Source organism: Podarcis filfolensis, assembly GCF_964270895.1.
Source record: "Podarcis filfolensis genome assembly, chromosome: 8".
Lineage (NCBI taxonomy): Eukaryota > Metazoa > Chordata > Lepidosauria > Squamata > Lacertidae > Podarcis > Podarcis filfolensis.
In genome coordinates, this window is record NC_139611.1 from 4,517,518 (window position 1) to 4,536,047 (window position 18,530).

General features: G+C 45.5%; 1 protein-coding gene across 3 annotated transcripts; it reads left to right on the forward strand.

Moving 5' to 3' along the window:
- The first annotated feature begins 320 nt into the window (after nt 1–320).
- On the forward strand, nt 321–18,160 carry VAMP5 (vesicle associated membrane protein 5). 3 transcript variants are annotated; one of them, XM_083629775.1, is made up of 4 exons: nt 9,352–9,456; nt 9,531–9,577; nt 13,380–13,517; nt 16,471–18,160. In XM_083629775.1, exons 2-4 carry the CDS (start codon nt 9,566–9,568, stop codon nt 16,657–16,659), a joined length of 339 nt encoding a protein of 112 aa, XP_083485901.1. In that variant the 5' UTR covers nt 9,352–9,456; nt 9,531–9,565; the 3' UTR covers nt 16,660–18,160. The 3 variants fall into 3 exon arrangements, with proteins under 3 accessions (XP_083485902.1, XP_083485901.1, XP_083485903.1); XM_083629776.1 differs by lacking the exons at nt 9,352–9,456; nt 9,531–9,577 and adding an exon at nt 321–666; XM_083629777.1 differs by lacking the exons at nt 9,352–9,456; nt 9,531–9,577 and adding an exon at nt 11,605–12,501 and having other exon boundaries at nt 13,344–13,517.
- Nucleotides 18,161–18,530: the final 370 nt, after the last annotated feature.

Genomic DNA, 18,530 nt, shown 5'->3' on the forward strand with positions numbered 1-18,530 from the left:
AAACAGACAAATGACTTTTTCTTCCTCTCTCATAACACTGGGAACCCAATGTAGTTAGTTGAATGTTGGAAAACACAGGACAGCGAGAGGAAATCCAGGTGGCCTATCCTTAAATGATGGAACAAGGAGCAGGTTGTAGCCATGGCCACTAGCTTTAAAAATCCATGGAGGAGGAGAAGGGCTACTAGCCAGTGGCTACTGGCCGGGTTGGTTATATTCTGCCTCCGGCATACCTGGGGAGCACAGGTGATGCTGTCGCGCTCAGGTCCAGCTTCCCCGGGGCACCTGACTGGCCACTCCGGGCGGCGGGGCGATGGAGGCGGGCAGTGACCTTGGGCTGCTCCCTCGCCTCCCTCCGAGGACTCAGGCGCCTCTTTGGGCCAGGGGACGCCCACCAAGGGGCCGGCCCGGCGCGGAACTGGCTCGGGCTGCGAAGCGACGCCCCTCCGGGGGCCGTTTTCCCCGCTCCCCGGGGGCCGCCCAGGAAAGCGAAAGCGGCGCGCCGAGTAAGCGAGCTCCTTCCACGTGCCGCGACCCGAAGCGCCGCCCCGTCGCCGGCCGAGGGGGCAGGAAGGCGGCGCGGGCGGCCGCCAGTCCGACGAGAAGCGGGCGCCCGTCCTGCCGCCGCAGCTCAGCCGAGTTCTCCGACGCGCGGGGCCAGCCATGGTAGGAAGCGAGGGGGCGGGCGGGCGGCACAGCCGTCGGGTCAGTCTCGGCTGCGGCTCCGAGGGGGAAAGGCGGCGGAGGGCAGCGCGGCGGCGAGCCCTCCCTCCCGGCTTCTGGGCGGCCCACGCGGGGGGCACCGAGGGAGCCACGGCTGCCGTGGGGCGCTTCGGGGCGGAGGCTCCAGTCCGAAGAGACCCGTGGGAAGGGGCCGGGCAGCGTCTCTTTCGGGAGCTGCTTTCGTAATCTGCGCGCAGCCGGGAGTTTGCGCGGCTCTCCGCGGCCCCGGAATGGGCTTTCGCCGGACCCAAGACCGCCTGTTGCTGCCTCCAGAAGAATCTGTTTGCCCCCTCTAGACAGAGTCGTTTGGAGGTACAGTGGTACCTCGGTCAAAACAAAATTTTTTTTTCCTTCCAGTAGCACCTTAAAGACCAACTAAGTTAGTTCTTGGTATGAGCTTTCGTGTGCATGCACACTTCTTCAGATACACACAGATAAATTTCTTCAGATACACACAGATAAATTCAGATAATTTTTTTTATTATTATTATTTTTTACTATGGCAGACCAACACGGCTACCTCGGGTTACAGACTCTTCAGGTCACAGACTCCGCTAACCCAGAAATAGCACCTCGGGTTAAGAACTTTGCTTCAGGATGAGAACAGAAATCGCGTGGCAGCAGCAGCGGGAGCCCCCATTAGCTAAAGTGGTGCTTCAGGTTAAGAACAGTTTCAGGTTAAGAACGGACCTCCGGAACGAATTAAGTACTTAACCCGAGGTACCGCTGTAGTTGCGCCCTGGCGCCAGTAGGGGGCAGAGGTTGCGGGTTGGACGTCTGCCTTACAGCGCAATTCTAACCATCTCTACTCAGAAGGAAGCCCTGTTGAATTCAAGGGGGCTTACTCCGAAGTAAGGGCGGTGGTTAAGATTGCAGCTCGCTTGCCTCACCTCAGGAAGGATATTTCAAGGTTGGAAAAGGCTCAGAAAAGGACAGCCGAAGTTATGGGGTTTGGGGGTTGTGGAGCGACACCCCTGTGAGAAAAAATTGAAGCGTTTGAGACGTTTTAGTCTGGAGGGAAGGCGAGTAAGAGGCGAGATGGTAGAAGTTTGTAAAATTATGCAGGACGTGGAGAAAGTGGGAAAAGAAAAGTTTTTCTCTTCCCAAGAACGCCAGAACTCGTAAACATCCAAGGAAGCTAAATGTTGGAAGATTCAGGACAGATAAAAGGAGGCAGTGGGGCCACCAGCCTAGATGGCTTTAAAATTAGACATATTCGTGGAGAAGAAGGTGATGGCCGCTGGCCACATTTGGAGGCGGAGATGCTTCTGAATCCCAGTTGCTGGAAACCACAGGAGGGGAGAGCATTCTTGGGCTCAAATCCTTTTTTTTTTTTTTTTTTTTTTAAAATATTTTTATTTTTCCATATAAACACAATACAACAAACATAAACATACAAAAACAAAAACAAAACAAAAAACATGTATCATTTCATATCCTAATTTCATATCCTATCTTCCCCGACTTCCTCATGCTTCCCCTTTCTGTATTCCAAATTCTTATCGATTGTTCAGCAAATCTTCCCTTATTTTAATTTAAATTTAGACTATTCTTCCTTATTTTCCTTGTCTTAACCATTGCTAATAGTAACCATTTACTTTCCAGTCCAACATCATTCTAACTTTCATTAACTTTATGATATTTCTTTAAATAGTCCTTGAATTTTTTCCATTCTTCTTGCGCTGTTTCTCTTCCCTGGTTTCGGATTCTGCTCGTCATTTCTGCCAAGCCCATATAGTCTATCACCTTCATCTGCCATTCTTCCAGTGTGGGTAGTTCTTGCGTCTTCCAGTACTTCGCAATGAGTATTCTAGCTGCTGTTGTAGCATACATAAAGAAAGTTATATCCGTCTTTAACACCCCTTGGCCGACAATACCCAAGAGAAAGGCCTCTGGTTTCTTGGGGAAAGTATATTTAAATACCTTTTTAAGTTCATTATAGATCATTTCCCAGAATGCCTTAATCTTTGGGCAGGTCCACCAAAGATGAAAAAATGTACCTTCAGTTTCTTTACATTTCCAACATTTGTTGTCAGGCACATGGTAAATCTTTGCAAGCTTGACTGGGGTTATGTACCACCTATATATCATTTTCATAATGTTTTCTCTTAAGGCATTACATGCCGTAAATTTTATCCCGGTGGTCCACAACTTTTCCCAATCAGCAAACAAAATATTATGACCAATGTCCTGAGCCCATTTAATCATGACCGATTTAACCGTTTCATCTTGTGTATTCCATTTCAGCAGCAAATTGTACATTTTGGACAAATTCTTAGTACTGGGTTCTAACAGTTCTGTCTCCAATTTTGATTTTTCCACCTGGAAGCCAATTTTACTGTCCAGTTTAAACGCTTCATTAATTTGATGGTAGTGGAACCAATCTCTCACCTTCCCTTTTAATTTCTCAAAACTCTGCAATCTCAATTTGTCCCCTTCCTTTTCCAAAATTTCCCAGTATCTTGGCCACTTGGGCTCCATATTTAACTTTTTAACTGCCTTAGCTTCCATTGGCGACAGCCACCTTGGAGTTTTATTTTCCAGCAAGTCTTTATATCTGTCCCAGACATTTAGTAGTGCTTTTCTGACAATATGATTTTTAAAACTTTTATGTGCTTTAACCTTGTCGTACCACAAATATGCATGCCACCCAAAAATGTTATTAAAACCTTCCAAATCCAAAATGTCTGTGTTTTCAAGAAGTAGCCATTCTTTCAGCCAGCAGAAAGCTGCCGCTTCATAGTAAAGTTTAAAGTCTGGCAGGGCAAACCCCCCTCTTTCCTTTGAATCCGTTAGTATCTTAAATTTAATTCTGGGCTTTTTGCCCTGCCAGACAAATTTAGATATGTCTTTTTGCCACCTCTTGAAACAATCCATTTTATCAATTATTTGCAATGCTTGGAACAAAAACAACATTCTTGGCAATACATTCATCTTTATAGCTGCAATACGGCCTAACAAGGAAAGCTTCAAGTTGGACCAAATCTCCAAATCTTTTTTCACTTCTCTCCAAGTTTTTTCATAATTATCTTTAAACAAATTCACATTTTTAGCTGTCATATTTATACCCAAATATTTCACTTTTTTAACCACAGTCAACCCTGTCTCATTCTGGAACCTTTCCTTTTCTATCTGTGTCAAATTTTTCTCCAAAACCTTTGTCTTAGACTTATTCAATTTGAATCCTGCCATTTGACCAAACTCTTGGATTATTTCCAAAACTCTTTTCGTGCTAGCTTCTGGCTCTTGCAATGTAAGTACTAAGTCATCTGCAAATGCTCTCAGTTTATATTGTTTGGCTCCGACCTGAATCCCTTTAACCAACTGGTCCCTCCTAATCATATTAAGCAAAACCTCCAGGACCGATATAAAAAGTAATGGGGAGATAGGGCACCCCTGACGTGTCCCTTTTTCAATCTTGAACTCTTCTGTAACCACATTATTTACAATTAGTTTGGCTTTCTGTTCAGAGTATATTGCACCTATACCATTTTCAAACCCTTGGCCTACCCCCAGCCCCCGGAGGTTCTTCAACATAAAACTCCAAGAAATGTTGTCAAAGGCTTTCTCGGCATCCACAAATATCAAAACAGCTTTAGTGTTTATGTTCACTTCCAGCTTTTCCAAAATGTCAATTATATTCCTTACATTGTTCGACAAGTGCCTTTTTGGGAGAAAGCCCGCTTGGTCCCCGTGAATCTCCTCCATCAAAACTCTCTTCAGTCTTTTTGCCAAAATATCAGCAAAGATTTTGTAATCCACATTCAATAACGAGATGGGTCGGTAGTTTTTAAGTTGGGTCTTTTCAGTCTCTGTCTTTGGTATAAGTGTAATGTAGGCCTCTCTCCACGTATCGGGTGCCCTTTTCCCTTCCATAATCTCATTGCAGACTTCCTTCAAAGGTTGTATCAACCCTTCCTTCAAAACTTTGTAGTATTTGGAAGTCAGTCCATCCGGTCCAGGGGATTTGCCCAGCGTCATGCCTTGAATGGCATCTTCTATTTCTTGTGCTGATATCTCCTGGTTCAATATTATCTTACTTTCATGCGAAACCTTTTTCAGCCCATTTTCCTCGAGGAACTGTTGTATGTCCATTTCTTTTTGCGGCCCTTGTGTGTAAAGTTGTCTAAAGTAGTTCTGAAAACAACTTGGGCTCAAATCCTCTGGTGGGTTTTCCATGATGGGGGTCATTCCATATCAAGTGATCCAACTTTTTTACCTCATGTCATCCAGTTTTCTTAATATTCTGTACACTTGTTGAATGATCAAAACTAAGTTTAAATCTCAAATTTTAATTTTTTTATCTCATCCCGTTTTTTAGCTATGAGGGTTTGAAATTTTTTAAAAACGACAATTTGGCCTCGCCAAAACCTAAAAAAACCTTAAATGCTCAGCCCAGAATGTCAAAACTAAAAACACCAATCTATTCAAAACTTCATGGGCTTTAATATGATATGTCACATGATGGCCTTACTTTAAATTTTAAATTTCAGTTACAAGATTTAAAATTTTAAAAATTAATATGATTTATAATTTCCAAAAAATATTGATTATTTAATATTTCTAAGAGCTACCTGCAGAATTTTATCATGGGATCACATTTTAAAAATATTTTGTGCATTATTGGGTTCTATTTAGGATAAATTGGTCTTCTTGGAGTAAAATATAACAGAATAAACAAGACTTCACACTATAATATCAATAACTTCAGGCATTCCTTTAGAAAGTTATTCAGTTAAAAGGTATCTGAACAGCTAGGATTTTCTTTTTAAAATGTGTTCCAAATCTGAATGATAGCTTGCTATTGCATTATAGAATTAACACTTTGACAGAATTCTTCTTAGTAATTCACTTCATGAACATTACAACAAAATGCATATCAAACAAAATTATGAAAAAAACCTTACACATGAGAAATGAGTCTGAAAACATTGATCCTTCCATTATTTATACTTTACACCAAACACTTTTCAGGAGCATTTGTTGCATATGTTTCATTTTTTGTCAAAGTGTGCTCATTAAGTACTACCTTAAGTACATGGGAAAGTAGATGGGAAAGCAAATGATGATACTGGGCCTGGCAGGTGTAAGACAGTCGCGGTTGCTTCTTCACTTTCATAGTCCACCAACAGCACGTAGGTCAACCGCAATTCTTTAATATATTCACAGGTCATATAGCCAGTTATCTCAGCCATATTCAGAGATTTTGTACCTCCTTCAGTGTCAAAATTCTCTCTCATTGCTAAAGCAGTACACCTTAGTCGCAATTTCTGTTGGACTGGGTGTAGATGGAACAAAGCAATGAAATCCTCGTGTTCCCTTCATCACTTTCACTCTTTCAAAGTGTCATTTTAGGAATATTCTTCTTTTTTGTACTCCTCATTTGTTAGCCATACGCCCAGAATTTCCCAGACGTACCCATAATACTGCAGTCGGAAGCAGTGCGGTCAAAAATGTCCAGACATATGGCAATCCATGTCAGCAGTGTCGTTTTCCTTAAAAATAGTTCCAAAATGTGGGGTGGGGCATTTTTTGGTGTGGGGTTTTTGAGCTGGATTTTTACTTCTTGAAATATGGCAGCCCTTCATTTGTTGAAAGAAAGAACTGGATAGAACACTGGTGGAGGAAAGGGGGGATGGGAGGAGCAGCCCACCCCAGGTGCCCTGGGGCTGCACAGTGAGATGGGCGCAGCCGTGCCGCACTGCTCTTCCTTTCCCCTCTCCCTCGCCTTCTCCCTCCCTCGTGCCTGTGCCTGCCCCCTGAACCCATTCAGGCTCAGGCCCTTACAGCCACACTGGGAGGCAAAGGCATCCTTTGCCACACTGGAGGCAGAAGGCCACATTAAGACTTCAGGACAGACAGAGTGATGTATATAGCTGCGCCTGCTCCCCCACCCCAGGCACCTGCCACCTGGCAGTTGTCTCCCTCTGCCTCTCCCTCTGCGCCAGGAGGGCCTGCTGCACAACAGACTGTTCTGCAGACTTCAGAGGACAGGCAGCTGATGTTATTTTCCCAGGGTGGCCAGTGAGCCACATCCTTATCTTCTCTACCCCTCACAGGCTAGATTTGAAAGGCGAGTGGAGCTGCCCACCCGCCAGTCTCCTGACATCAGGTGATGGAGCACTTTGAAGTCCTGCTGATTATTGGGACTTTACAGCACCAAGCTGGGGTTGCAGAGAGCCCTGCACTTTGAGGCACCACCGATCAGCTGAGCAGGGCTTTTTGCAAAGGGCTCTTTGCCAGTCTCTTCAAGGCCTGCCTGGTTTGAAGTGAGTGCCTGTCGGCTGGTGGGCACTGACTGCCTGCTTCAGGTGGCCTTGCTGGGCAAGAAACATTAAATCACTTTGAGAGCCTCACTGGGTGGATATTGAAAACATGCTGCAGATGTTTGCCTTCCTCTAATGCTTCATGAAGGTTTTCAGTTTTCACATACAAGATTTACCCACTTGACAGGAAGGATGTGGGTTTTAGTTCCCTCTTCTACCGAGAGGTGCAAACGTAGTATTTTTCTGTCTAAAATTGACTCCACCTTGGAGTGGGTTAGACTTCCCCCAGCTAAGTGCCATCCAGTTGCTTTCGACCACAGATCTGATCAGTCTCAGCTGATGGGAGCATGGCCATAGGGTGCTATGGTTAACAGGAAAGGTAGTCCAGCACATCTGGAGGGCACCAGCCTTGAGCTGTTGCTATTGCAGTTCAGACAGGGAGGTGAGAGAGAGGGGCTTCTCCAAAGCTGCCAGGGCTGTGGGCTCACATGACTGCGTTGGCCTGCTTTTCCTCTGTTGACTTCAAGAGATCAGAACTTTTTTCAGCTGCCTTCCTCCCCAGGAAAGACTGCTTGAGGTTGCTTGAGTATTCTCAGTCTTGGTCTGCTGTGACTCTGCTGTTAAGAGATGAGATATGTGCTCTGTCAGCTGGTCATTCCTTCACAGAGTTCTGACACTGTGGCCTTCCTCAATCAATTAGTCTCACAGTAAACAATAGGAGCTTGGCAGGAGGGAATAAACATCCCCGGCTGCTCACAGGAAGCCCAACACTTGGAAGGAGGAGGTAGCTTCCTTTCCCAGCATGTAGGGTGGCTCTTCTTGATGGCTTTCCTCTCCTGCCAGCAAAGTGCCTGGTTTGTGGAATCACAATGGGAGAGCCACCTTCAGAGCAAGGGCTCTGGGTGCCTTTTTTGCCGCCAGCAGAAAGAAAGATTCCTGCAGCAATTATTGTGCATATTTTAATGTGTGTGCTTATTTCTAAGTATGAGATGCACACCTAAGAATCTGTAGCATTAAACAAATAAAAACCAGATGAGGCCTAAAACCACTGGGTTAACATGCAGCATTGATAAGGCCACCCCAAAACATGATGAGCAGAAGAGCTGCTGCAAGTGTTGGCAGTACTGAGGTAGACGAAGTTGGTATAATGCAGCACCATGTGTTCCCCAACCTTGTGCCCTCCAGATGTTTTGGACTACAACTCTCATCGGGCCCAACGCGTGGCTGGAGGGCACTAGGCCTGGAGGACGTTGCTGCTAGATTTCTCTCCTCATTAGGCCTGGGCATAGAAGTGCCAGGTGTGAGAGGAGAGGCAACAGTGAGGAAGGGGAGCAGCTGGCAGCCAGTCTGAAAGAATAATGCTCAGATGGAGGAGTGTGTGTGTGTGCACGCATGCGGTGCATCGGTGTATTTCCACACAGCCTCTCAGCAGATGGTCCCAGTAAGCAAAGTGTGGGGCGGAGCTGTGGGGAGGCAAGGTTCAATAACTTTTTGGAACACGTTCCTAGTAAGAGAGCCAGCAAACCTCTCCTTCCGTGAGATGGTGGAGCTCCTCAGGGTTTGCTCCAGTTTGCTCTCATGCTTGTAGTGGAACAGCTAATCCTGCCCTTCTGCTTTGGGATCTCAGCTGTCAAAAGGCCACAACCTTCTGTGATGAAGGCACAGGAGGCACTTGATAGTGGACCAAGCCTCTGAGAAAGCATCCCCTCCTCAAATGCAAAGGATCTTGGGGAAAAGGCTCTCTTTCCTGAGCTCTCCTCCCAGTGACCTTCAATTTCCTTGGGAGTTCTCCCCAGCGTGACACAAGTCTGGTGTAGCAGAGGCTGGTTTGGGCCAGGATCATTGCCTCAGGCTCCTTGTCTGCCAGCTCCAGCTTTCCAAAGGAAACAGCATTTGAAAAAGACCTTTATGTTTCCTGTGGCTTTTGGCTTGGTTCCCTGAGTGGGTTCAGCCTTCCTCCACCCATTGCAGCAGCAGGAAACAAGCTATTTCAGGCAATGGGTTGGTGTTTGCTTCTCATTTCCTGTGGGGAATTCTAATTCCAACACGAGATAGGGAGACACACTCCAGGAATGACCAAGGCCAGGTCAACTGCCACTTCTTCTGAACCTTTATACTTTCGTATTGCTGTCTTCAGCCTCCAGCCGTAGTTTGTGGGCCCAAGAGACTTCAGAATGTATTGCCTTCAGGGTGAACTCAGCTGCCAGGGAGCTCCAGTGCTGGCCAAAGTACTGCGGCCATTTTTTAGAGCACCCCACTTGGTTTATATGGAGCCCTTGTGAGCCTGAGAATCTTGTTGGTGCACATCTCACGCAAACCCTTATCTGACCTATTTCAGCTGCACACGCATTTCAGCTGGTATCTGTGAATACAAGATTGGCTGTATTAATCAAAAGTGAAAGGCAGATCTGAGTGTAAAGACACCACAGAGGTTTATTCCCAGTCTGCCTTTTTCTGCCTGAACATAGAATTAGAATCATAGAATGATAGAGTTGGAAGAGACCACAAGGGCCATCGAGTCCAACCCCCTGCCAAGCACCTGAATTCAACACCTGAGGCCCTTTTCTGAGACCCAGATGGCTACTCAGGTGAGTTGGGGGGTGAGGACCAGAGGTGGGGAGCAGGCAGAGAGGCCCCTCTCTGCTGTGGTCCCTGCAGGCAGACTGGTTTTTCCAAGGAGGCTCATCTGGTACTAAATCTGATGACCTTATGCCGCCAGGCAGAGCAGACTTTCCGGCTCATCAACCAGCTGGTTTTAAAATGCTGTTTTCATTTTATGATTTTTTAAATATTTGCTTTTCATGTGTTTGTACAGCTCTGCTGCAATTATTTATTTAATACCATAATTGTATTTTTATTATGCTTATTTTGTTTTATCATTTGGTCAGGTGTTGAAGAGCACATACATTTCAAAATAAACAAAGCAAAAATATGCACTAATGGGTTTATTTCACTGGGTTTTGACCTCACATGGGAGACAAGTCAGGGATGCCATTTATTAGCACATTTGTTTGTTCCTTTGTAAAGGGGGGGGGGAAAGGTAAAAGAGGTGAAACTGAAGGAAAGGGAGGGGAAATAAAATAATGTGTGGGTGATGTAGCTCTTTTGCTAACAATCCAGTGGAACCTGTAGCTGAAGTAGAATTGTTAATAAAGAAATGGGGCTTACTCACTGGTTAGAAAGTTAATGGGTGATAACCAGAGTTAGTCATACTCAGAACAAACTGAAATTAATGGGCTTAAATTGACTCATTAATTTATATGGGTTTACTGTGAGTAAGACTTTGTAGGATATCACCCAATAATATTGGACTAGATGATCCATTGGGTCCCTTCCAGCTCTACATTTCTATGATTCTTAGGGGAAGTCAGAAATTTTAGGAATTAATAGGACAACAACAACAATTTTTTATTTATGCCCCAGGCATTCTGGGTGGCTTCCAACACATATAAAAACAGAATAAAACATCAAACATTAATAGTAACAATCTGATCCAATATAAAAAGTCACAATAACTTTAAAATAAACAACTTATATCAAATAAAGCAATATTCAATAATCCATTAAAATTTAATAGTAAACAGTAAAATTAAACATCAGCAAATAATAATTAAACAGTTTACACTTATCAGTTACAATAAAGCATTACTAATCTATAATCACTAAAAATAAGTGCAAATCACAGTGCATAAAATACCACAAAACCTACAAAACCATATAAAAGGGTTAAACTGAGAAACAAGGACACACAACTTATAAAATTATTTCTATGAAATGCTCCCAGGGCCGGAGGATGAGGCGAGGCAGGTGGAAAAGCCATTGCCTGATGACCAGCAGAAAGTCTCTCTCTCCCCTCGCAGTTCTGGGCTGGTTGGCATCATTTGCATTTGCATTGCCAATCATTCTTAGTGGCCCAGTATTCCGCTCTCTTTCTTCCTTGCTAATAATGACCCATCTTCTTCTGAGCATGGGAAACTGGGCGGCCTGCCTGCTGCTGCTGCTGCTACTGGATTCAGCGTCTGGTAGCTTCCATTAATACGCCAAACAATCATTTTTTCCTAACATTTACTAAATCTAAGAATTTAGGGGGATCTGGCCCCCCACAAACTCATAACACATTTAGGGGGGATCTAGCCGCCCCCGCTCCGCAAACTCAACACATCATATAACAAAGAGAGCACAGAAATTTCCAGCTCCTGGCAGACAGTTTCACACACCTGAGCTGAGCTGCTTAAATAGAGTCGCCATATTTTAAGAGGAAGAATCCAGACACAAAAAGTTGTTGAGGTTTTTTAGGGCAGTTGTCTGATAGCCCCGCCCCTGCCATAGAGCCCAAGCAGCCCATGCCAGAGGACAGGAGAACCTTTACCAAAAAAATAATAAAATAAAATAATAATAATTGAAGTACAATTGTACATTTCATCATAAATGCAAACATAAATGCAAACAAAAACAACCATCACATTGCCTTCTCTCACTCCAAGAGGAGCCCATCTTCCTCCTGGCTTCGAAATGCAATTACCGGTAATCTGCCAGCATTTAGGAGGCTGAATCCATTGTCCACCTTACCATTCCTTTATGTTGATGAAAGCAAGTCTTTTGAAAAAGTGGGGAAACAGGTTTGGGGATGGCTCTGGCTGTAGGCATCCAGGTTTACAAATATGTGGAACTAGAGTTTGATCTTGGACAGAAGATGGTATTGTATCCCAGAACAACCCCCTCCCACCCATCTCCATGGCTTAAAGCAGCCTCTGCCAACCTAGTGCCCTCCAGATGCTGTTGGACTACATCTCTCATCCGTCCCAGCCAGCATGTTGTTGTTGTTGTTTAGTCCTGTCCGACGCTTCGTGACCCCATGGATCAGAGCACACCAGGCACTCCTGTCTTCCACTGCTTCCCGCAGTTTGGTCAAACTCATGCTGGTAGCTTCGAGAACACTGTCCAACCATCTCGTCCTCTGTCGTCCCCTTCTCCTTGGGCCCTCCATCTTTCCCAACATCAGGGTCTTTTCCAGGGAGTCTTCTCTTCTCATGAGGTGGCCAAAGTATTGGAGTCTCAGCTTCAGGATCTGTCCTTCCAGTGAGCACTCAGGGCTGATTTCCTTCAGAATGGATAGGTTTGATCTTCTTGCAGTCCATGGGACTCTCAAGAGTCTCCTCCAGCACCATAATTCAAAAGCATCAATTCTTCGGCGATCAGCCTTCTTTATGGTCCAGCTCTCACTTCCATACATCACTACTGGAAAAACCATAGCTTTAACTATACGGACCTGTGTTGGCAAGGTGACACCTCCAGAGGCCTTTGTCTGCACCTGGAGCCTCCCTGGCAAGTTCCTAGTTTCATGGGAGCAAAAGGTCCCCGACTTCCCTGTGACCTGAAAGGGCAACCAGGTATTCTGACCTAGTCCTCTCCTCCTGCCCTGGTTTCTCCAAGACCTTGTTATCTCTGTACGCACATACACTCCTCTCACTCAGCTGCTGTGTTTCAGCCTCAAGCCGCGTGAGGGACCAGAGTTCATAGAATCATAGAGTTGGAAGAGACCACAAGGGCCATCGAGTCCAACCCCCTGCCAAGCAGGAAACACCATCAGAGCACTCCTGACATATGGTTGTCAAGCCTCTGCTTAAAGACCTCCAAAGAAGCAGACTCCACCACACTCCTTGGCAGCAAATTCCACTGTCGAACAGCTCTTACTGTCAGGAAGTTCTTCCTAATGTTTAGGTGGAATAATCTTTCTTGTAGTTTGGATCCATTGCTCCGTGTCCGCTTCTCTGGAGCAGCAGAAAACAACCTTTCTCCCTCCTCTATGTGACATCCTTTTATATATTTGAACATGGCTATCATATCACCCCTTAACCTCCTCTTCTCCAGGCTAAACATTCCCAGCTCCCTTAGCCGTTCCTCATAAGGCATCGTTTCCAGGCCTTTGACCATTTTGGTTGCCCTCCTCTGGACACGTTCCAGTTTGTCAGTGTCCTTCTTGAACTGTGGTGCCCAGAACTGGACACAGTACTCCAGGTGAGGTCTGACCAGAGCAGAATACAGTGGCACTATTACTTCCCTTGATCTAGATGCTATACTCCTATTGATGCAGCCCAGAATTGCATTGGCTTTTTTAGCTGCCGCGTCACACTGTTGGCTCATGTCAAGTTTGTGGTCAACCAAGACTCCTAGATCCTTTTCACATGTACTGCTCTCAAGCCAGGTGTCACCCATCTTGTATTTGTGCCTCTCATTTTTTTGCCCAAGTGCAATACTTTACATTTCTCCCTGTTAAAATTCATCTTGTTTGTTTTGGCCCAGTTCTCTAATCTGTCAAGGTCGTTTTGAAGTGTGATCCTGTCCTATGGGCAGTTCCTTCTGCTATGATCCTCCTTTCTCTTTCTGCAGGGGGAAAACAATTTGAAGCGGTGTCAGGGGGAGGCTGAGCAGGTGACAGAGATCATGCTGGAGAACTACAGCAAAGTGCTGGACCGTGAGGGCAAGCTCAGCGAGCTGGATAAAAGGGCAGATGAACTTCGCAACCAGGTACAGCAAGGGGGAGGGAGGGAGGGAGGGAGCAGCCCCTCTGCAAAAGGCACTTCTGGGGGTGGTAGGCTTTTGCATACCCCACAAGTGATGGGTGGACCCTTGTTTGCAGTAGATTGCCGTCAGCATTTCATCCAGAGTCCTTGAGACAGCAGGAGAAACATGTGGTCTTCCCCTCCAAAATGGTTCCCTTCTTCCAGTTTTCTTTTTTATTAAATATCCCAGCCTAACCCAGAAGCTGGTGTTGAGGTAATACATGCAAAATATCAGCCAAATAAGCTAATGAGTTCTAATCCCAGACTACTACTTGTAAAGAAGCCATGTTAACAAAAAGGTGAGGGGAGTCCTCTGTTTTTGTTTTTAGCTGCGTACGTAATAAAAATGTGTCTTTCAATTACATAGGAGTCCTTGTGCATCAGGCTTTGTGCCAATTTTATTTCATTATTTACTTATTCTGCAAGAGCTATTTGCCATACTTTGTTGTACCAACTTGTCAGAGACTCACCCTCAAAATCCTTCCAGGATCTTGTTATTATGAGCTTTGCTGCTAGTAGAAGAGCACCTATTAAACTAAAGTTCAAGCTGTAAGTTAATATTATCTCCCATGAAAAGGAGGAGGAGCACCAGCTCCAGCATTTTACAGACATTTTGTCTAGTAATTGCTGTTATTAGGACAAAATAGTTCATTTCTGCTGCCCCTCGGAGTCACAGTCCAAGAGGCCCAGGTTGATTTGGGCTTCCCCCTCCCTGGCAGAGCTTAAAGCAGGGGTCAGCAAACTTTTTCAGCAGGGGGCCGGTCCACTGTGCCTCAGGGCCAGACTATATTTTTTGGGGGGGGCGGGGAATGAACGAATTCCTATGCCCCACAAATAACCCAGAGATGCATTTTAAATAAAAGGGCACATTCTACTCATGTAAAAACACACTGATTCCTCGACCGTCCGCAGGCTGGCTTTAGAAGGCGATTGGGCTGGATCCAGCCCCCGGGTCTTAGTTTGCCTACCCATGGCTTAAAGTAAGATGTGGGGCGCTAGCAGGATCCTGTGGATTGCTGTGATGTCCGGGGCTGTTTTCTTAAAGTAAAGAATGGGAAAGGAATGACGGGACAGCAGTACTGGACAGGGCTGGTAGGAGTTGTAATCCAAAACACTGTTGGGTACCTGGCTCGCGAAGGCTAAGAATGTCAGAAGAACAGGCTGGATTGGTCCAGCTGCCTATCCAGTCTAGCATCCTGTTCTCATAGTGGCCAAACAGACACCTGTTCTGGGAAACAAGCAAACAGGACCTGCGCACAAGAGCGCTTTCCCCTCCTGCTGTTTCCAGCAATTGGGATTCAGAAGCATCTCGGCCAGGTATTCGCCTTCTCCTCCAAGAATTGGTTTAATCCTCTTTTAAAGTCAGTCAAGTTGGTGACCATCAGTTCAGTGGTTTACCTGTGCACTTCAGGAAGAAGTGCTTTATTTTATCTGTCCTGAATCTCCCAACCTTCAGGATGTCTGTGAGTTCTAGCATTATGAAAGAGGAAGCAAAACTTTTCTCTGCTCACTTTCTCCAGGCCGCGCATAATTTTATACACTTCTATCATGTCACCTTTTCCTCACCTTTTCTCTAAACCAGGGGTGGTCAACCTGGTCCCTACCACCCCCTGGTGGGCGTTTCAGGATTCTAGGTGGGCGGTAGCGGGTTCTATTGCTCCTTCCCTCGAGCACTGGTGGGCGGTAAGGAAATTTTACTGTCAAGAAAGATGCATTAGTGGGCAGTAGGTATAAAAAGGTTGACCACTCCTGCTCTAAACTATAAAGTCCCAAATGTTGCAACCTTTCCTCAGGATCGTAGAGAACATGGACATTCTGCCCACTGAGCTGCTGATAGCAAATCCAGATCAATCTTTTCTTCTGGTTTATGACATTTCAACAGAAACAGCAGGGAGCATGTGGATTCCATGCTTTAAAAAAATAAAATATTGTACCAGGCAATCTAAACTCTGCCTAGTAATTGTACATTGTGTAAATTTAGTCCATTTCCATCTTACTGCCTGCCTTCCTTCCTACCTGCCTACCTAGCTACCTACCTACTTAACACTTGCATCCTGCTTCTCCAAATCTCGGCAGCTTCCCCCAAAATTACTTATAAAATACAATTTAATAAGACAGTGTCAATAAGGCAGTATAATCAGAGCACTGGGCTTTTGTACGATGAAGGTTTTGCATCCTTTCAAAAAAGCTGTTCCAAGAGATGTGCTCTGAAATTAAATAGTTTTCCCTCCCCTTCTTTTAAACAACTTTTTCATGACTTATTCTGGGACATTGGTGGAGACTTTAATTCTTCCTTGTGGCAAATGTCTCTTGTCTCTTACAAATGCCTCATTTTATATTTTCCCAGCCAGGATTTGCAAATGAAAGTGATTCCAGGAGGAGTTGGGTGTTGGGTTGGGGAGCCAGTGGGAGAAAGCATCTACAGGGGAAAGGTGGGGGGATGCTTCTCCCAAAACTGCCTCCTGCCCTTCCTGTGACCTCAGCACATGTGAAGGCAGGGCCATTTGTTTGCTGAGATGACATCTTGTTACGCCCTCTAGAAGCTAAACTCTATGCCCTATCCCTCTCTGTCCTGCACCTTTACTGTCTTCAGTTCCTTTAGTTCCTCTCAACCAAAGCTGAAATGCTCCAAGCCCTGCACCCCTCGCCCAGTGCCAGATCCAAATCCCGTGTCTGCAGCAGTTTCAGAACTACATAACCTTTCCTTGGCCTCAGCTTTCCCTGGACAGTGTCACTCCCTACAGTGGGAACCATCTGTGAGCACCAGATACTGCAGCATGGCTAAGCCTAAACTGATTGTGGGGTGTGTGGCTCTAATTAATAGTTTGGGTTGGAGAGCCTCCAAAAAGGGTGGGATATTAACAATCCTGTATGCCTATGAATAAGAGAGGCTGCATCCCTTCTCTGTTTCCTCCTAGAGTGTTGCCTTCTCCAAGACAACAGGCACAGTGGCTCGGCAGATGCGCTGGAAGAACATGAAATGGAAGGTCATCCTTGTGGGCGTGGTCACAGGAGTCCTCATCATCATCCTGGCTATAGTTCTTTACTTCACCCTCCCCAGTTCTGCAAACATGGACACCCCAGCAAAGGCTGATGGTGGACCCTGAGTGGCTTAGTGGGGCAACTCCCAGATCATCTGCAGCAGGCCAGGTTGTCTCTTCCTGCCCCTTGCATTGGTGTGCTCTGGATGGACTTGAGCAGGACTTGGTCACAGATTGTTGCAGCAGAAACAGTGTGCAAGAGAAAAATCTGCTGCCACCATTCTCTAGCGCCCAGCAACAGTGCTCAGATAATATTTGTGCTCGTTCCTAAATGGCAAAGCATTGTATGTTTGCAACCCCATTCAACTGTGAGCTGTGTCACATGCTATTCAGAGCTTCTTTGCATATTGCATATCTAGAAGAGAATCTATGAGAAGTTAAATGATGTGGTCCTATGCTGCTACTGTGCCTATATCCAGGCAAAATCTGGAGGTGTGTCTCTGTGCTGGCAGAGCAGGTCCTATCATTTTCTGCATCCTGCAAATTCCACTCCTGAAATTAGCCATTGTATACAGAATCTAGGTTTTGTGTTTTTATCATGGTGCAGACAAAGGCAGTTGCCTCAGGCAGCTAAGTTTGGATGCCCTGAAATGTGGCAGAGAAGGTGATGAGATGATTTTGAGACCTGGGGCACAGCAGTGTTTGGATGATGGTCCTGTTCATTTAAGAGCATAAGACGAGCCTGCTGGATCAGGCCAATGGCCACCTAGTCCAGCATCCTGATCTTGTAGTGGCCAACCAGATACCTGTGGGAAATCCACATGAAGCACCTAAGCACAACAGCCCACCCCTCTCCTGTTTTTGGAGGCCTGGGGATATTTTAAATGTGTGTGTGGCAGGACGCTGGAAGGTTCGCAGCAAGAGCGAGGTCTGCAAGGGCCAAATTCATGCAGGTTCTCTTCCTCCCAGGTGCCACAAGCCTTTGCATGCTTCTCATATTGAATACATGCTCTGTTGCAATTTGTGCCTTACTTCAGGATCTTTTTACTGTGAAATCTGGTACAGAGGTACCAGCTTTACTGCTATGCCCATAGAACGCTAGCCCTTCTTTGCTAGCTGTTTCCCTCTCTGAAATGAGCATGGCCTGATGTTTGTCCATTTTCGCTAATACATTATTGCTTTTCATTATTTTATTTTATTTTTGCACATGGCTGCTTATTTAGTGATCTAGTTAGCCCCACCTTTCCTCCTCGTTTTGATCTTGTGTTTAGCAGCATATGAAGGGGGTCTCTATATATCCCTATGTACAAACCAATTCAAGAACTGCCCCATATTATGAGATGGCCCAAAGTGAAGAGGGAGAAGCCTAGATAACATGTGCGGCACAGGATAATAAGGAAGATAATTTTAAGGATTACTGGCGTGGAAGAAGCCAAAACCACTCCTAGCCTCCACCTAGCACTGGTCTCCTCCAATTTCAGCTTAGCAAGTGACTATAGGTTGATTTCTTCAATGCTAGCTTGTAAAAACATGTTTCCTATTTTAAACAGGGATGTGGGGGGGGGGGACGACTCTTGTTTCTGCTGTGTTCGGTGGCAAGAACAGTAAAAGGTGGATTGTTTTATAATAATGAGTTGCTGTGCATGAATTGCTACATCTTCTGACAAAGCAATAGAGGAAGGGCAAAGAAAATAAGAAGGAAGGGTTGTGATGATGACCTAGAGATGGTTCTCAGGTCCCAAGGCTGAGAGGAGCCAGAAGCCTGTCTCTGAATTCAGAATTGTGATTTCCCAAAGGGTGTGGGGGCAATGCCTGCCAGTAGGCCATAGATGCCATGCAGGTGGCTCTTCACACTGCCAGCTGGCTGGCTAACTTGGTTCGTTTAAATATTAATAGGCTGCAATTCACGGATTAATTGGCATGCCAGCTTGTAGGCTTTGCAACCATTGGGTTTCCCATTTGTTGTGATGGATATGCTGCTCTCACAAAACTAAAGC